Here is an 18,219-nt window from a genome sequence, read left to right on the forward strand (position 1 = left end):
CTCAGATTCTTGGGTCTCAACCAGAGTTGCCTGCTCTGCTCTCTCATGGAGCACCAAATGGAGCAGAAGAATAAATGTCCCTAGCCTAGTTGAGGGGAGCCAGAATAGCTCCCATATGTCTTCCTGAACTCCAGGACTCTTGGCTGGTCACGGGAATACAGTTCATTTAGGCCGTCACCGCTTCAGTACCACAGCTGGGTCAAATTACCATAATTACAATGACAGACACGACAAACTGTTCATGTTACCCACAGAACACTCATCCTACTTGTGAAGAAAAAAGGGCAAATTGGGCTTCCCTGATGGCGCAGTGGTTGAGAGTCCGCCTGTCGATGCAGCGGATACAGGTTCATGCCCCGGTCCGGGAAGACCCCACATGCCGCGGAGCGGCTGGGCCTGTGAGCCATGGCCGCTGAGCCTGTGCGTCCGGAGCCTGTGCTCCGCAACGGGAGAGGCCACAGCAGTGAGAGGCTCGCGTACCGGAAAAAAAAAAAAAAAAAAAAGGCAAATTACCGTGGCTATAAGAGCTAACCAGAATCATGAGCAGAGGCACTGCACCTAAGCCTTGCCAGAGCAATTACTTCTTCATTTTTCTCAGGCTCTCTTTGTATACTAAAGTAAGTGGTTACCTGAGAGAGGAACCATTGAGTGTCCTTACTAAGCCCAGGGGGGGAAAAAAAAAAAACCCAGACAAAGGCAAATATATTCATTCAAGAGAACAGGAAGTATAACTGATGCCATGGCAACACCAGCAGCCTGTGACATCAGAGCAGAAGGCAAGGAACAAAGGGATTTATGAGCTACCTTTCCATGGGTCTTCTCTCCCTTGAAATTTGACCCATGCCACTTATGCTGTTTCAGAATAGAGCAACTGAAACTTCTCTTGGTATTTTTCTCCAACGTATGTCTGGAGATTAGCCGAAACCACATGCTGGAAACCTGCTGAGTGCCACAATCTTATTAACATGCAATGAGATTCTGTTTCAGACTGCTGGTGATACCGGACTGCCAATCGGCTACAGGGTAAGGATATAAATTGTAAAACGAAAACTATTTGAAAAAAATTAAAGGGGAGACCAAATAAACTGAAGCTTCATCATCACTTTAGGTTGGAGATTTACACAGGAAGTATTTGAGGGAGTGGAATTTTAGGGAGAATGGCTTCCCCAGGTTGGAGTGGAAAAATACCAGGAGCTGTGGCAGGAAAGGAGGTGTACAAAGCATGAGTAAGAGAAGCTGCTTATAAATGTTCCCTTCCCCCTCATTCAGCAGCCTCGGCTGGATACTATTAATGTCCCCTGTGTAAGAGGCTACAATTGAATCTAGTCAGAAGTCTCTTCAGACAGAATAGAACAATGAGCAGGCAATTTGAGCAAAGCCAGGCTCAGTTTATCAGATGAGCTGCAGGATTACCAGGTATTAAAAAATAGTGATTAGCAGAAATTGCTTTCCCTCAGTGTAAAATTATGCTTTTAAAAACAATGTGTACAGCTGATTTAAAGGGACAGTATCTTCATTTATAAGCGGGGGGAGGGGGGACAACTTCCTCCCATTAGGTGACCTGCAACACATTAAGTGTAAATCTTATCTCTCATCTTTGGTGGTAAACTTGGAGAATTATTAAAGTGATTAATTATAGTTCCTTCTTCAGTAGGGTCTCTTTATTATTTAACAGAAAAGGTTTGAGTATCCAAATCAAGACACCACATCCATATGTAACCAGAGGTGTACGGAAGACACACGGTGACTTCATTATTCCTGTTTTAGAGGGAGATAACCCACCCCTGGAATGGGCTCAATGATCAGCAGAGGAGGTTTCAAAGCAAGCGCGGGTAGGGGATTTGTAGTTCACCTAGATTCTGTGTTAGTATCTCCAGGACCTATAGTTCCCTACTGCCATGCCTTTTGCACTTTATAGCTCCAGAAGAGATATGTGACTGGCCCTAATAAAATAGAGGAAATGGACTTGAACAGCAGCTAGGAACATTTGGGTTAGATATAAGAACCTTCCTACCATAAGGGTGTTGGAATTTGGTACCCTGTTACTAAAAAGGTTTTCCTTTACTATATAAATGGCATTTATCTCTGGGTTGGATTTACCTCTGGTTCTGTACGTTTAGAGTACTGTCCAGATTACAAGACTGCAACGTTACTTTTGATTACCTGGGGTGCCTGTGAAAATGCACGTGTCTGGGTCCTACGTCAGAGCCAATAAACCAGACTCATCCACTGAGAAGCCTAGCAATCTCTCTTTCTCACAAGTAAACCAAGTGATTTTCATAATCAGGGAAGTTTGGAGAAAACGGACCTAAGGCTCTGCTTACAGTAATAGAAAGTTCTTAAACCTAAGGAGGAAATGAATGACTTGAAGAGAGGAAGCTGGTTAGACGGATGAATCATAAGCACCTCTGACTGAGTTAGGAAAGCTAGAATTTTGGGGAAAGGTTGACTGCACAGTGGGAGTGAGAGCCAGCATGCTCAGCACTTCGCAGTCACTAGCAGCTTGTTCCAGGCCCTGCCTCACTCCGCCTCCTTGCCTTCCACACAGGCTCTTTATTGCAAGAAGACTTTGCCTGGAGACTCCTCCATAGATCTTAAGCTGCATGTGGAATCCAAGGGAGGATGGGAAATGCTTTCCAGATACACAGCTGACGCTGTGCAGTTCCTGGATATGAGGGAATAAGACTCTGAACTGGCATGTTACCAGCCCTCAGACTTCTAAAATCCAGCCACTTACCCAAATCGGAGAGCCTTTTCATCAAACCAGCTTCTCTTACAGCAGTGGGACCATATTCCACTCCTTTTCTTTTCTGTAAGATAAATTACACAGATATGAGGGAAGATGACTAGAAAATAAGACCACTTTAGCTCACAAAAATACAGAAGTCTGCAATGCTATACTTAGTTCCCAGCAGATCCCTCTGAAAACCTGTGACAGCATCAGCCCTTCCTTTTATTCTTTTCACCTGAGGTCTGGTCATTTCAAACACTTGCAGGGAAGGAGGAGAAACAACAATCACTGGATTCAGATCAACCTTCCAAGCCCCTCGTTGTGGGAAGGGCAAGTGGAGGCAAGATAGAGGAAGGGGCTGAGCCAAGTCAGAATCTGGCTGTTGGGTGTAAGTGTCGCAGGCCAGGGCCGAGCCCCGGCTTCTCCCCCAGTGACCTCTCCACGACTGCAGGCTTCTTTCATTGAAGAGAGAACACAACAGCCCCTTCCGTCTTCCTGCCGCTAGAGAGGCAAGCACCAATTTCCTTTCCAGTTAATTCTCTTTCTGAGAATGGACCCTGGAGCCTTAAATCCTCGGTCCCTCTCTTTAACCTCTCCTCCCTCAATTTTCCACCAGGGATTCTGGTCGGTTTCTCCTCTTCCAGCCCCTCCATGAAATCCTCTCCCTCCTTTCCTCTCCTCCATCACCCCAAGCGGAACCCACCACTTTCTCGCTCCTCGGGGGTAAGGCCGAAGAACCCCACCAGCCCGCTGCCCCCTGCCCACGTGGCAAACCGGGTGCCCTCATCCCCTCCCTCCTTCTACCGAGGAAAATCCCACGTGCTCCCCCGGTGCCCAATCGCGGGAATCCACCTCCTCGTCCCCTCTTCGTTTCTCCCCATCCTCTCCTCGCCTCCCCGTTCTTCCCACCGGTCCCGATTTCTCCAGGCTTGGGTGAGGGGGTTGGGGGGTGAGGGGGCGGGAATCCTGCACCAAGGTGCCAGGTCCCAGTTCTCACCTGTCCCCGTGAAAATGGGGCTCCAATGACAGCCACGGAGTGGACGGACTTCTTCGGGACTGAGAGCGCTTGCGTACGGAGAAGCGAGAGGCTGCACCTCAGGGACATGATAGGCAGCGCAGGACGTAGACGAGCGAGAGGCTGCTACGTGCGGCTCGCCGCCTGGGGTGAGCACCGCAGCCTGCAGTGGTTACCTACCGGCGCGCGAGCCGCGCCCCGCCGCGCCGCCCCATGACGTCACCGCCGCCTCGCCCCGCCCAGGCCCCGCCGCCTCGCCCCCAACCAGCCCCCGGCACACCTTCCGGCAAGCCCCGCCCACTGCTGCTCAGTGCCCCGAACTCCCTCTCTGATGTCACTCGGCTCTGGCCCAGGCTCTCCGGCCAAGGACAAACCCCTGCCGCTGACGCCACAGGGCCAAGATCGGGGCCCGGCCAATAAGAGTGCGGTCACGGACAGGTGTGTCCCTGGGCGGGAAGCGGTCGGCTCCTGCAAAATTCGCGAACTCAGCGGAACAAGCGAACGCACACGTAGGCTCGCGGAGGGTGGCTGTCTTCACACAGAGGCACGCCGGGCAGATGCCTATTTTACGGAACGGTTGGCTGGGCTGGGCTTGGCCCAAGCCCACGTGAGTGCCTTGCGGAGACCAAGCTGGCGTCCCTTGGCTCCGTTTCGTATCAGAGCTCAAGGTCCAGGAAACGTACTTATCCCACCTTTGGGCGTCGAAGGCTAGGAGATCAAGCTTAGATTAGAGCTCTCCCGGCCGGGCGTGTTAATAGTAACCCACCTATTTTAGATGGGAAGGTTAGGATTTACAAAGTACCTTCCAGGAGTTTTAAATTCTTTACCTGAATAACTGGAGCACTGGTTATTAAAAACCAAACATAGCAACATATCTGGACTACTTTTAAATTTCAGCGAGGCTAAAGAGCTGAAAGTAACTGCTTAAAGTTTTAGTAATAATAATATTTTAATAACAATAACCAACTAAAGTTCTAAGAACTTTTAGCCCTCTAACAATTCCATAAAGTAGGGACTATTTTAAAGACGAGATTACAGGATCAGAGAAGATAATTTACTTTTCCAAAGTCAGGTAGCTTGTAAGTTGGTAGAGCTATGTGACTCTAGATTCCAAGTTCTTATCCACGACTAGCGTCTTGCAGGAATGGCTTGCAGGAATCTGGACGTTAGTCCTACCAAAAATAAATTTTTAGGTGCTTCCCTGGTGGCGCAGCGGTTAAGAATCTGCCTGCCAATGCAGGAGACACGGGTTCGAGCCCTGGTCCGGGAAGATCCCACGTGTCGCGGAGCAGCTAAGACCGTGCGCCACAACTACTGAGCCTGTGCTCTAGAACCCGCGAGCCACAGCTACTGAGTCCGCGTGCCGCAACTACTGAAGCCCGTGCTCCGCAACAAGAGAAGCCACCGCAATGAGAAGCCCGCGCACCCCTAAGAATAGCTCCCGCTCACCACAACTAGAGAAAGCCCGCCCGCAGCAACGAAGACCCAACGCAGCCAAAACTAAAATAAATAAATTTATTTTCTTGTTATTAAAGATAATATTCTGAAATTACATAAAAGAATGAATTAAGTTTTAGAAATTTACTTTAAAACTTGTAGTACTCTTATTATAGCATAGTTTTAGGACCCTTCCTCAGGTCCAAACCAGCTGATTCTGTTTTTCTTCTTCCTTTATAGGACGACCTAGAGATTCTGCCTCTTTAATTCAGTGGCTGCCAACACATACTCTATCCCTTGATAGGTTGCTGGGAGTGTGTGTTGGGGGTGAGGGTGGTGAGTAGATAAGACCTGATTATGGTGTTGGGCGAGTTCCCTGGGGTAAATACTCCCCCACAGCTACCATTTCAAGCTACCATAGTGATGTCACTGAACATGGAGCTGGGAAACGGTGCTCACTATATAATGTTTCCACCATACATATACAATCAACATAAATAACCTCAAGAGCATAAAAAATAGTAAGACACAGTAAAATAATTAGGCATAAAGTTTTGAGTGTATATTATCTTTGTTTTTAACATAATTTACTTGTAAGTTTATATAATTTGACTTTTAATGATGGCAGTGTTTAACAACTGGCTTGCAAAATTCCTGAAAATTTAACAGTAGGGTTTTGCAGGTGGCTAAAAGCAGGTTCCAGCACAACACTGTTTACTGCAAATCCAAGGGAACTCAGAAAGGACTAAATTGCAAATTCTCAAAGGCAGGAACCATGACTTTTTCTGTTCATCGTTTGGTCCTTTCCTGAGTACAGTGCTTGGCACATAGCAGGAGCTTGGTAAATAATAAACAAACCTTCCAGATTCTTATGAAACCCTTACTCATGGTCCTTGGTCTATGGCTCTGATATGGTAAGTGGAAATTCCCAAAGATTTCTTTTGGGACTTCTGCTTTTACATACTAAAGGGCTGAGCTCATTGACCACACCTTTTGACAAAATTTAGAGCCTCTTAATTTAAGATATTCATTCATTCATTTATTGTCAATATTTAACGTGCAAAACATTGTTCTATGTGCTGCTGATAAAGATGAAGACAGATAATATCTCATCACTCCCAGTACTTACATCCTAGTGGGGAAAACAGTCAAGTAGATACATAATTTCAGATGGCAGTAAATTCTATGGAGAAAATTATGCAGGGTAATGGGACAGGACATGATGTTTTAGAGAGGGGTGTCGAGAAAGGCCTCTCCAAACTGACATTTGAGCCAAAGACCTGAATGACGAGAAGGAGCTGCCATAACAAGTTCTAGGGAAAGAGACTTCCAGGCTTACGGGAACAGCAAGATCAAAAACCCTGAAGTTGAAACCTGCTTGTGGGTCAGAGAAAGAACAAGAATGCCCGTATAGCCCAAACGTGCAGAGCAGAGGAAGCACGGTGACTTGGGTCAGACTGGTAGGTGGGGGGGTCAGGTCTCAGGGGTAGCGTTGAAGAGCATAAACTTCAGAAGACTTTTTTACACAAAGGGTTAATGGTCCTGAGTCTGCATTAGGGAGTTGGGAAAATGTGGTCCCTTCTTTCTCACGTTTCCATCCTGGAGCTGAGAGAATTAACATGACAACCCTAGAATACGGTTAAAGTAAGGAAGCAAAGGATGAGTTCTATGGAGGGTAAAACTTAGGAGTGTGTTTACCATGCAATGGAGATTCCTGGGTTCAGTAGAGAGGCGGGAGGGAAGGGACTAGAGGGGGCATAAGAGTAAGTGACTGGTTTCATTGCCTGCCCAACCAGCAGCCCTGTGTGGAGGCAGGTGCCTGAGCCCCTCACATACTCATCACTCCCCTCCCCCTCCCCCTCCCACCACCACCACAACACAGAGGGGTTTTTATCTGGGGCCCCGATCAGTGATGGAGGAGTGAAAGCAGACCAATGGCTGCCATCAAGGGCCAAATGAAATTTAGGTGTGAAATCTCTTTTAGTGCCAGCAGAGGCTGGGGCTGCCGAAGACACGGAACACTTTGTCCTTTGCTCAGGTTCCAAACTGAAAACGAGCTTCGAGCCCTTTGCACTTTACTGTTCTTTCTATTGGGAACCTTACGTCTTCTCCCTCCCTCCCTTCCCTTCCTTAATTTCTTCTCATTCTTCAGGTTTTCATTTTGAAGTCACTACTTCAGAGAAGCCTCTCCAGACCTTCCAAAGCTGAGTTAGTCATAATAGTACTTGCTAACATTACTGAATGATTACTATATACTAGATACCTGCCCAACACTTTGCAAGTGTTAATTAAATTCTCATCGCAAGGCAGTGAGGTAGGCACTGGTATTATCTCCATTTACCATACGGTAACCAAGACCTGGTAAGGCTAAGTCATTTGCTCAAGGTCACAGAGTAAGGAGTCAAAAGCAGAATCCAAAACCAAGACAGATCAAGGGTATTAATTACCCCTCCCATGGTTCACTTAATCCTCTGATTTACAATTGCCTATTTAGAGGATTATTTCTTTCTCCTGAAGAGCAGCTTGTTTGAGAGCCTGAATGGTATCTTACTATCATTTAACACAGTGCTACATGAAGGGTGTTCAATAAATTTGTATTGAATAAATAGATATTAAATGACATGTGTCTTTTAAAATTGAAGTATAATTAATTTACAATATTGTGTTAGTTTCTGGTTACAGCAAAGTGATTCAGTTATATATATGTATTCTTTTCCATTATAGGTTATTACAAGATATTGAATACAGTTCCCTATGCTATCCAGGAGGACCTTGTTTATCTTAACTGTCTTTGAAAAGAAGTCATGTCTCTTTATGCTCTGAAAGTTCTGAGGATGGAATTACCACTCTTATATGGGACAGGGAAGATTTCATGCAATTGGCGTTCAAGCCGAGCCTTAAGGATTTTCCAGGAGGAATCTGTAGGGTGTCTGGGGAATGGTGAGAATAGTGATTTCAGCTAAGAGGCATGAACTTGAGTGATGGAAGTGGAGGGAGAGAGTCAATAAATATTTGGGCGCCCACTATTTGTCAGATAGTGTTTTAGGATCTGGGGGTACAGTGTTAGAATCCAAGCTCTCCTTGAGACAGAGAATTGTAGGTACTGATATGCATGATAAATGAAATACGTGTGAAAAATAAGGTAATGTGGTAGAGAGTATGTATGGGGGAGAACTTTGTTTAACTAGTGCAGTCAGGGAGATGAGGGACAGATGTTAAAAGTACTGCGCAACTGGAATAGATGGTACTTAGCTACAGATTAGGGAGGGAAACAGAGGAGAGATTTTAAGCCTGGGCGAGGAGGAACATGGTGGTACTAGAGTAATATTGATACATATAATATAGAGTAATAGAATGGTGGTACTAGAGTAATAGTTCTGAAAAGATGAATAGCCCACCAAGGTAGTATGAAAATTACTTTAAACTAATAATATCTGATTATCAGCCATAAAAAGAACATTAAAAAAAAGAAGAAACTTAATCAGAGCCTCCTGAAAATACAGCTGCCATTGACTCCCACCAGCCCACCCCACTGAGGGATTTTCCTGATTGGGAAATGACTGACTTTTAACACCAAAAAGGGAACCAGCTGCCTATTAGCGTCAAAAAGCCCAACAGAACTTTCCATACTTTGAAGTATGAAGCCCTAACCCCCTCTCCTTTTGTTAAGCTGGTGTATATAGCTTTACTTTGGCTATTCAGCGAGTTACTCATCACTGAGCAACTTTCTTTTCTCCTGTTAATCTACTGTCAGTTAATTGGCAAGCCCCCACTCACTTGAACCTGAAATGACAGAGGAAAAGGTTTCCTTCCAACAGTTTTCAACCCTGGCAGCTGTTAAAAAGAACCTACAGACCTTTCTAAGAAACACTCAAGTCCATATCCTCCCTCCCCTACCACCCATTATTTATCAGGGATGGACCCAGGCAACAGTTTTAAAACCTCCCCAGGTGGATCTAATATGCAGTCAGGGTAGAGAATGCAGTATGAAGAGTTAGATCTTTCATAGCTTCTCAGACTTTAATGTGCAGTCTTAACAAGCAAAGACTCTTGTTAAGCTCAGTAGGTCTGCTGTGAGACTCAAGAATCTGCATTTCTCACAAGCTCCTAGGTGATGCCCATGCTGCTGGTCTACCTACCACACTTTGAATGGTAAGTCTTTAACCAGCCTTCTTTCACTTTTCATTTTAAATCTTCAGAATCATATTCACATGAAGGTAACTTACTTCCTAGGCTACACAGTTGTGGCTTCATCAAAATCACTTAAAGAAGTCGTTGCTACCCATCACTTGAAACTGAGCTGAGAATATAATGATCTAACTGAACCTGTTTCTCAAGCCTATGTCCGTCAAACTAGATCCATCATTTTAACTAAACTTTCCCACGTTTGGTTTATTCCATTAAGAAAAACTTCAGTGTACAAGGATATAAAGTCTTTTGATATTTCAAGGGCAGAGAAACCTCCCACAAAAAAGCCAGTGGTTCGTTGATTTAAATTGAAAACATTAAGCTTTACTATCCTAAAATGGCACAAGATGGGGATATGACTCCAAGAAAAAAACCCTCTGCTTTCTGTGCTGTATCTGTTTCTGTAGGTTTCCTTCTATTTCTATGTGTCTATTTTTCCTTTCTTCTCTAGTTGTTTATTTTTTCCACTATCATTCTTCCTTATATGAAATAGTTACTAGCCATTTTCACTGGGTGGGAAAACAAGAGGGTGATATGAAGTAAATTATGGTAGATTAACAGGCTGGAACACTATGTAGCTATTTTATTTTATTTTTCTTTCTCTTTTTAACATCTTTATTGGAGTATAATTGCTTTACAATGGTGTGTTAGTTTCTGCTCTATAACAAAGTGAATCAGCTATAAATATACACTATGTAGCTATTTCAAATGTATTTATAAAATCTATAGAAATATGGAAAATGTCTGCCAAAACATTAATTTTTGTTAAATTAATTACACTGAGGTGATCCTAATACCTTTGCTGCCTACATAAGCAAACCAAAACCTATAAATGCCTCAAAGTTAAGAAATCTAAACTTAAGGGCAACCAATCACAAATGGCCAATCAGGCATTCCAAATACTACAACCTTATGCTAAAGCTAATCAGATGATTTCCTTGCTTTGCTTCTACCTTTTCTCTATAAAAGTCTTTCCCCTAGCTCCTGTCAGTGGAATGAGAGTTCTTACCCACTTCTGGTTTGGTGCTGCCCAATTTGAATTGATTTTTTTCTCAAATAAACTCAACATTTTTTAAATGCCTCAGTTTATATTTTAACATTACAAAATGGTTTATATACTATCACTACAATAATTTTTAAAAGTGCAGAAACTAAGAAAATGATGGAAAAGTAATATGTAAAACTGAACGGTCTTTAGGGCTTGTGTAATTTTTTTCTCATTCACATTTTCTTTTCTTTTTTAAAAAAATATTTATTTATTTATTTGGCTGCATTGGGTCTTACTTGCAGCACGTGGGCTCTTCGTTGTGGCACGCAGGCTTCTCTAGTTTTGACGTATGGGCTCCAGAGCACACAGGCTCAGTAGTTGCAGCACACAGGCTCTCTAGTTGTGGTGCGTGGGCTCCAGAGCGTACAGGCTCAGTAGTTGTGGCACACGGGCTTGGTTGCCCCACTGCATGTGGGATCTTAGTTCCCCAACAAGGGATCGAACCTCTGTCCCCTGCATTGGAAGGAAGATTCTTAACCACTGGACCACCAGGGAAGTCCCCACAAATTTTCTGTATTGCATCATCTTCTCAACAATTAAAAACATTAAAACAAAAGGACTTAAATGCTTGGGAAATGAAGATTTGTTTAGGTGACATGATTATGGGTGTATTTTCTTTCATAAAATTTCAGTTTGATGTTGTTGGGAAAATAATAAACATATCTTATTAAAAATGGACAGGTAATAAAATTTTAAAAATATATATTATTTATAAGAGTATAAAAAAAAACCAAATACCTAGAAATAAGTGTAATGAAAGATGCACAAGGAGATTGCTGAGAGGAACTAGAGAAGACCTAAATAAATGGTGACATATACCAGGTCATGGGCTAGAAGACAACATCAATAAGATGTTAAAAATAAATAAGCTACGAGGATATGTTGTACAGCACAGGGAATATAGGCAATACTTTATAATAACTATAATGGAGTATAATCTTGAAATACCATGAATCACTAAGTTGTACACCTGAAACTTACATATTGTAAATCAACTATACCTCAGTTTAAAAAAAAAAAGTCAATTCTCGCTAAATTGATTGACAGACTCAATGCAACCCAAGCAGGATTTCTGGTGAAAATGCAAAGAACCTAGAACAGCCAACACAGTCTTGAAGTAAAATATCAAAGCTGGAAGACTTAACACTATGAGAAATCAAAACCTACTATAAAGACAGGTTGATGTTGGCACAAGGAAAGACAAAAGAGAGAAACAGAACATAACAGAGTCTGGAAACAGACCGATGCAGAGGTTGTCACCTAGTTTACAATAAAGGCACCACTGCCATCAGTGGAGAAAAGATGTTCTTTTTGACAAATGTTGTAGGGGAAAAAAAAAGAGCCTTGACCCTTATCTCATATTAAACAAAGTATTAAAAATGGATCATAGGCATAAATATGAAAGGTAAAACAATAAAGCTTCTAGGAAAAAAAAAGGAATCGAATATTTTCATGAACTTGAGGCAGGCAAAGTTTCTTAAACAAAACATACAACAGCACTAACCATAAAGGAAAATATTACTAACTTAGACTTCATTACAATTAAAACCTCTGTTCATCAAAAGACACCATTTAAGAATATGAAAAAGTAAGGCATAGACTATATTTTACTGCATGGATGATAACCCCTCAATAAAAAATTGTTTTATATGGACAGATAAAGAAAACTCTGCTTCTGAAAGATGGGGTTGTCTACTGAAAAAAAATGCACAACCCAAAAGTTGAGAATTATGTTTTATTTGCTGGCTTACTAAAGACTTCAGCCTGGGAGACAGCCTCTCAGAAGCTCTGAGGGACTGCTCCAAAGAGGTAAGGGAGGAGCCAGGATATATAGGAGTTTTTGCAACAAACAAACAAAAACAAAAAAACCCAAGTAGTCAGAACACAAAAAGATTACTGCTAATTAAGGAAAAACCAGGCATCTCAAGTTAATGAATTTAGCACTTTTCTATGTATGGGAAGATGCAAGAGTCTGGGCTTAATGAAATTATTCCTTTGATATGCACCTTAACTACCTAGGGCCAGTACCCTAGTTTTTCCTCCATCCTGAGTTCCCCTCTGTGCACGACTAGGGGCATAGCTGCAGTGACTGATGTCTTTTCTTAAAAAGTTAATTTACTTAATTTATTTATTTTTGGCTGCATTAAGACTTCGTTGCTGTGCGTGGGCTTCCTCTAGTTGTGGCGAGTGGGGGCTACTCTTCGTTGTGGTGCGTAGGCTTACTCATTGCGGTGGCTTGTCTTGTTGCAGAGCACGGGCTCTAGGCGCGAGGGCTTCAGTAGTTGTGGCATGCAGGCTCAGTAGTTGTGACTCACGGGCTTAGTTGCTCCATGGCATGTGGGATCTTCCCGGACCAGGGCTCAAACCTGTGTCCCCGGCATTGGGAGGTGGATTCTTAACCACTGCGCCACCAGGGAAGCCCAGTGACTGATGTCTTGATGGCCTCAACATCCTTTGTTTACTGAAATGGCAAGTGACATTCTTTGTCCACAGGGCAGACATACCTTTCCCTATCCTTCCCATTAAGAACAGCTAAAGGGCTTCCCTGGTGGCGCAGTGGTTGAGAGTCCACCTGCCGATGCAGGGGACACGGGTTCGTGCCCCGGTCCAGGAAGATCCTACATGCCGCGGAGCAGCTGGGCCCGTGAGCCATGGCCGCTGAGCCTGCGCGTCTGGAGCCTGTGCTCCGCAACAGGAAAGGCCACAACAGTGAGAAGCTCGCGTACCGCAAAAAAAAAAAAAAAAAAAAAAAAAGAACAACTAAAATTCTTGGACATTTTATATGAAACAAACAAAAGAAGACTCTGAAAGATGGAGAGAAGGAGGCTGACTAGGGACCCTAGAAGGACACAGTGGTGAGTTCCCTGGGTTTTCTTTTTCCCTCGTATGTCCCAGACTGCATGCTGGAGAAGATGGCCTACAGAAACCTCTGTAGGGAATTGAAGAAATGCGCTACAGAAACCTGTTCTCTTTAGCCAAAAGACAAAATAAAGAGCAGCCTAGCAACACAGAAAACTTTTAGACAATAACTACTTTACTCCAGTGCAACACTACAGAAAAAAACTGCAGCCCCATCATCATCCCTGCCACAAAGGCCAAGGGGGGTAATCTAGACTTTCACCTTCGCCAGGCTGTAAAAAGGAGCCCCACCCTGCTGCTGGGGCGACATCAGAGAAGGCTGAGTGGTAATAGCTTCCGCTAGTGCCACCCTGTGGTGTCAGTGGAGAACGTGTGGGAAGCCTGGACTTCCACAGCCACCCAGAAGTTACAAGGAACGCCTCCCCACCAGGTGTCAATGGAGGCCAAGTGGGGAACCTGCACTCTGCCCCTACCTAGTGATGTGGTGGTGCCCTTCTACCTCTGCTGGAGCAGCATCAATGTGTTAACAACCTGGGCCGCTGGACTCTTTAATCAATAGATATTGAGAAGAGACCAGACAAGAATTCCAGGCAAGACTTTATTGGGGCTCATGCTGCAGCAGGAGGGAGTGAAAACAAGAGTCAGGTGCCCATGCTCGCTCCACAAGAGGAGCTGCTTGGGTCCTTAAAAGGGGTAAGAATGGGCAGGTATGTGGGTTGGGCAGGAGGTGTAGATTAGATGGTCTGCCCACACTCTTGATGGTGCTGTGTGAAGGGATCATAAACAGTACCCAGGTTTTGCTCCTGGAACCTTAGAAGTGTCAGTTGGTTTGAGTTTTTTCTGTATCTTATTGTTCATAATTGCCCCAACTGCCCATGCATGCAGTTAGTTTTAGTCCCTTATAGTTGCTTTGTATTCTGTTGCTTGAGGGGACATTTGTCCAGGTTCAAGCACTCCAGTAAAGGGTCCCAGGTCCCAGATCCCAGCCCATCTCAAGTGGAGACCTGCTATAACAGAAGATTTAAATAAGATACAAAATCTCATAATATTAAAAGTGCTCAGGTTTCTAGCTAAAGTCATTCATCAGAAAAATCTCCACTTGAAAGACAATAGACAATCAACAGATGCCAATACCAAGATGACATAGTTGTTAGAATTATCTGACCAGGATTTTAAGTAGCCATAATAAAAATGCTTCAACAAGCAATTACAAACACATTTAAAACAGTTGAAAAAATTGGGTCTCAGTAAAGAATAGAAGATATCAAAAATCACCACATGGAAATTTTAGAACTGAAAAATATAATAACTAAAATTAAAAACTCAATGTATGGACTCAACAACAAAATAGAAGGACACAGGAAAGAATCAGTGAACTTGAAGACAGCAGTCACTCAATATGACCAACAGAGAGAAAACAGACTGGAAAAAAAAATGAACAGAGCTTTAGGGACCTTGGGACTATAACAAAAAAATCTAATAATCGTTTCATTTGATCAGAAAGAGAGGAGAAAGAAGGTGAGGCTGGAAAAAAAAAAAAAAGGTGAAGAAGTAATGGCTGAAAGTTTCCCAAATTTGGCAAGACATAAACTTACATATGCAAGAAGGTGAGTAAACGCAAAATACGATTAACCAAAAGAAATTCGTGCCAAGATATATCATAGTCAAACTTCTGAAAACTGAAGACAAAAAATCTTGAAAGCAGTGGTGGAGAAACAATACCTTACTTAAAGGGGAAAAATAACTCACGTGACAGAGATTTCCCATCAGAAACCATGGAGGCCGGAAGGAAGTGGCACAATTTTCCAAGTGCTGAAAGAAAACTGTCAACCCAGAATTGTATATCCAGTGAAAACATTCTCCAGGAATGAAGGGGAAATCAAGAAATTTTCAGATGAAGGAAAACTAAAAGAATCTGTCACCAGCTGACCTACCTTAAGAGAATGGGTAAAGGAAGTTCTCTGAGCAAAAAGAAAATGCTGAAAGAAGGAATCTTAGAACATCAAGAAGGAAGAACAATGGAAAGAGCAAAAATATGAGTAAACACATAGACTTTCTTTCTCCTCTTAAGTTTTCTAAGTTACATTTGATGGTCGAAGTGAAAATTATGCTACTGTCTGATGTGGGTCTCAATGAATGTAGAGGAAATATTAAGACAATTATAAATACGGAAGAGTAGAGGGAGGAATGCTTTCTACACTTCACTTGAACTGGTAAAATGTTGATATCAGTAGACTGTGATAGTGGTTGTGAGGTAATAGAAAAATATATATATATATATATATTTATATATTGGTCTCTGCCCCTGGTTCCTGGCACAGAGCTCCTAAAATCCTTGTAATTTCCTAAGTGATAAGAGCACGAAGAGCATCTTTTGTTCTAATATTTGGTCTTTGACTTGGCTCCTGACACAAAGTTCCTAAACACTTTGGGATTTCCTGGTTGACAGCAGTGTCTTCTGTTGTAATGAGGTGACTCTTGGTGGGATCCTGGATGGCAGCTGATCACCAGAAAGACCAAGACATGATTAGAAGCTTGGGATTTTCACCTCCTATCCCCCCATCCCATTCTCCACAGAGGGAAGACTGGCTGGAAATGGACATAATGATTGATCATGCCTACATGATGAAGCCTCTATAAAAATTCCAAAAGTACGGGGTTTGGAGAGTGTCCAGATTGGTGAATCCTCCACATACCGGGAGGTTGATGCATGCCTACTCTACGGGGACAGAAACTCCTGCACTCAGGACCCTCCCAGACCTTGCCCTCTATATCTCTTCATCTGGCTATTCATCTGTATCATTTATCATATCCTTTATTAGATAATAAACTGGTAAACGTGTTTCCCTGAGTTTTGTGAGCTGTTCTAGCAAATAATTGAATCCAAGGGAGAGGAGGTCATGGGAACCTCTGACTTGTAGCCAAAAAGGGAGCAGTCTCATGGAACTGAGCCCTTACCTTGTGGGATCTGACACTGTCTCCAGGTAGACCGTGTCAGAATTGAGTTAAATTGTAGGATACCAAGCTGGTGTCACAGAGAATAATTGTTCTTGGTGTGCGACCCGCACCACCCCCCAGCTCCCGCCAACATTTGGTGTCAGACGTGTTATAAGTGTGGTAGCAGGGTGAGAATAAAGGAGAAACACAGGAGAAGACTGAGTTTTTTAAAAAACAGTTTCATATATATAATGTAATAGCTAGAGCCACCACTAAAAAAGCTACATAAAGAGGTATATCCACACTACATAGATAAGCCAAAATGGAACTCTAACCAAGATGAAATGTGTAACATTTACCTTTTTTATGCAAAGTAAATTATTTCTTGATCAGTTTCACAAACTTGCAACAAGCTTTTTAGTTCTTTTTGTTGGCTTTTTAAAAACTGAAGTATAATTGGCAATATTTATCTTTTTAAAAGGTTATTTATTTGGAATTTCTTTTCACTTAGATGGGCCTTTACTTTTACAAGTAAGTGGTCCTAAAGAAGACCTACTCTCAGTTAACACAGTAGCAATAATCAGTAATGCTATATCATAAAAAAAGTAAATGGAATAAAAACTACAGTATAAGTATTTTTAGAAAAACTACTCAATCTGTAAGTGTAAGTACTAAAAGAAAGCTCTATAGAAGGGTTTTAAGAATCCAGCACGGGCCATAAAAATAAAAAGTTAACTGAAGTCTTTGGCTAGATTTTTTTTCTTACTATTCATAGACACTCAGCTTCCAAGAAAAACTTCAGCAGTTGAAATAAGTACCCATTTTATCAAAAGTAGGTCAGATTAATCCTGTATTTTGCCACCACAATGCTCAATGCATTCAAATATATTTCCTAGTTCTGTAGTCACCACTCTTTGGAAAGTGTATGCCCAGTTGTTCACCAATCATTTTTCTTTCCCCACTGGGCATACTGATAGACCATGCTTCCTGGCCTCCTTTGAAGTTAGGTACAGCCATGTTTATGAGTTCTGGCCAACGGAATGCGGGTTGAAGACTTGGCCTTAAAACCCTCCCATGCATGATCCTCCATGCTTGCCCCTCATCTGTTAGCCAGATGTAGAGGATCCAATGGAGGGGACCCTGAGGAGGCCCCAGGGGATTGTGAAGCCACTAAATGGAAGGAGCCTGGGTCTCTGAATCACAACTTGGCAGAAATGATGGGTCATCTGACCACAAGCACCTAAGTGGAACTGTAGACAGACAATAAACAAACATTTATTGTGTTATGCCACTGACATTTTTTTAGTAGCAGTTAGCCTGCCTTGACAAATACAGAGTACATGTTTCTCATGCTTCCTTTCTCTGCTTCTCCACAACTGAATTCATGAGGGAATTAGCTGTGAGACTCCTTTAATGACCCTGCAAAAAGATATTACACCTCCTCGGAGAACCTTGCCAATTGCTAAGTCTAAGTTCTTTTCACCAGCCTGCCCTTCCTTGCTGTTATATTCCACCGAATTTTTGAGGCTGTGAATACTCTGAAGTCCAGCATTGACAGATGAAAGAATCACTCCTTGCTGTGTTTACAGGGTCATGGGCATGAGAACTTGTTGCTTCATATCCCAGGCGGCATCTAAGTAAATAGCAAATACATAGATTTCAATTTCTACTGGGATGCCAAACTGCGTAATCGAGTTACCATGACACTGTGATCTGACAGAGCGAAGTGATTATAAAGACTTCAGAATTATATTACCACACTGTCTATCCCTAGAATGTGGTATTTAATATAATAATTTAATATTCAAAAAATTAGGTACTTTAAATATATTTAGGTGTCTTTTTTTCTTTCTATGACTCTAGAGTTGTGAAACTTCTGAGCCTGCACAGGTTCTTAACGTTTTTTGGTGCCACAGATCCTCTGTAAGTCTGGTAAACCTAATGGACCCCTTATCACAATAATGTTTTTAAATGAATAAAATACATAGGATTTCAAAGAAAACC

At 42.6% G+C, this 18,219-nt stretch overlaps 1 protein-coding gene across 2 annotated transcripts in view; it reads right to left on the minus strand.

Annotated features, from left to right (window-relative positions):
* ARG2 (arginase 2) overlaps positions 1-18,219 on the minus strand; it is a 43,290-nt gene that overhangs the window by 23,443 nt on the left and 1,628 nt on the right. Inside the window, exons 1-2 of one of the 2 annotated variants that reach the window (XM_060140711.1) lie at positions 3,729-3,938; positions 2,738-2,810 (exon numbers count right to left, since the gene is read on the minus strand). In XM_060140711.1, the coding sequence (XP_059996694.1) occupies positions 2,738-2,810; positions 3,729-3,836 (181 nt within the window). In that variant the 5' untranslated portion in view covers positions 3,837-3,938. Of the gene's footprint in view, positions 1-2,737; positions 2,811-3,728; positions 3,939-18,219 lie in introns of those variants that run through there. The other variant, XM_060140719.1, reaches the window with a different exon arrangement.

Source organism: Lagenorhynchus albirostris, chromosome 1 (genome assembly GCF_949774975.1).
Source record: "Lagenorhynchus albirostris chromosome 1, mLagAlb1.1, whole genome shotgun sequence".
Classification (NCBI taxonomy): Eukaryota; Metazoa; Chordata; class Mammalia; order Artiodactyla; family Delphinidae; genus Lagenorhynchus; species Lagenorhynchus albirostris.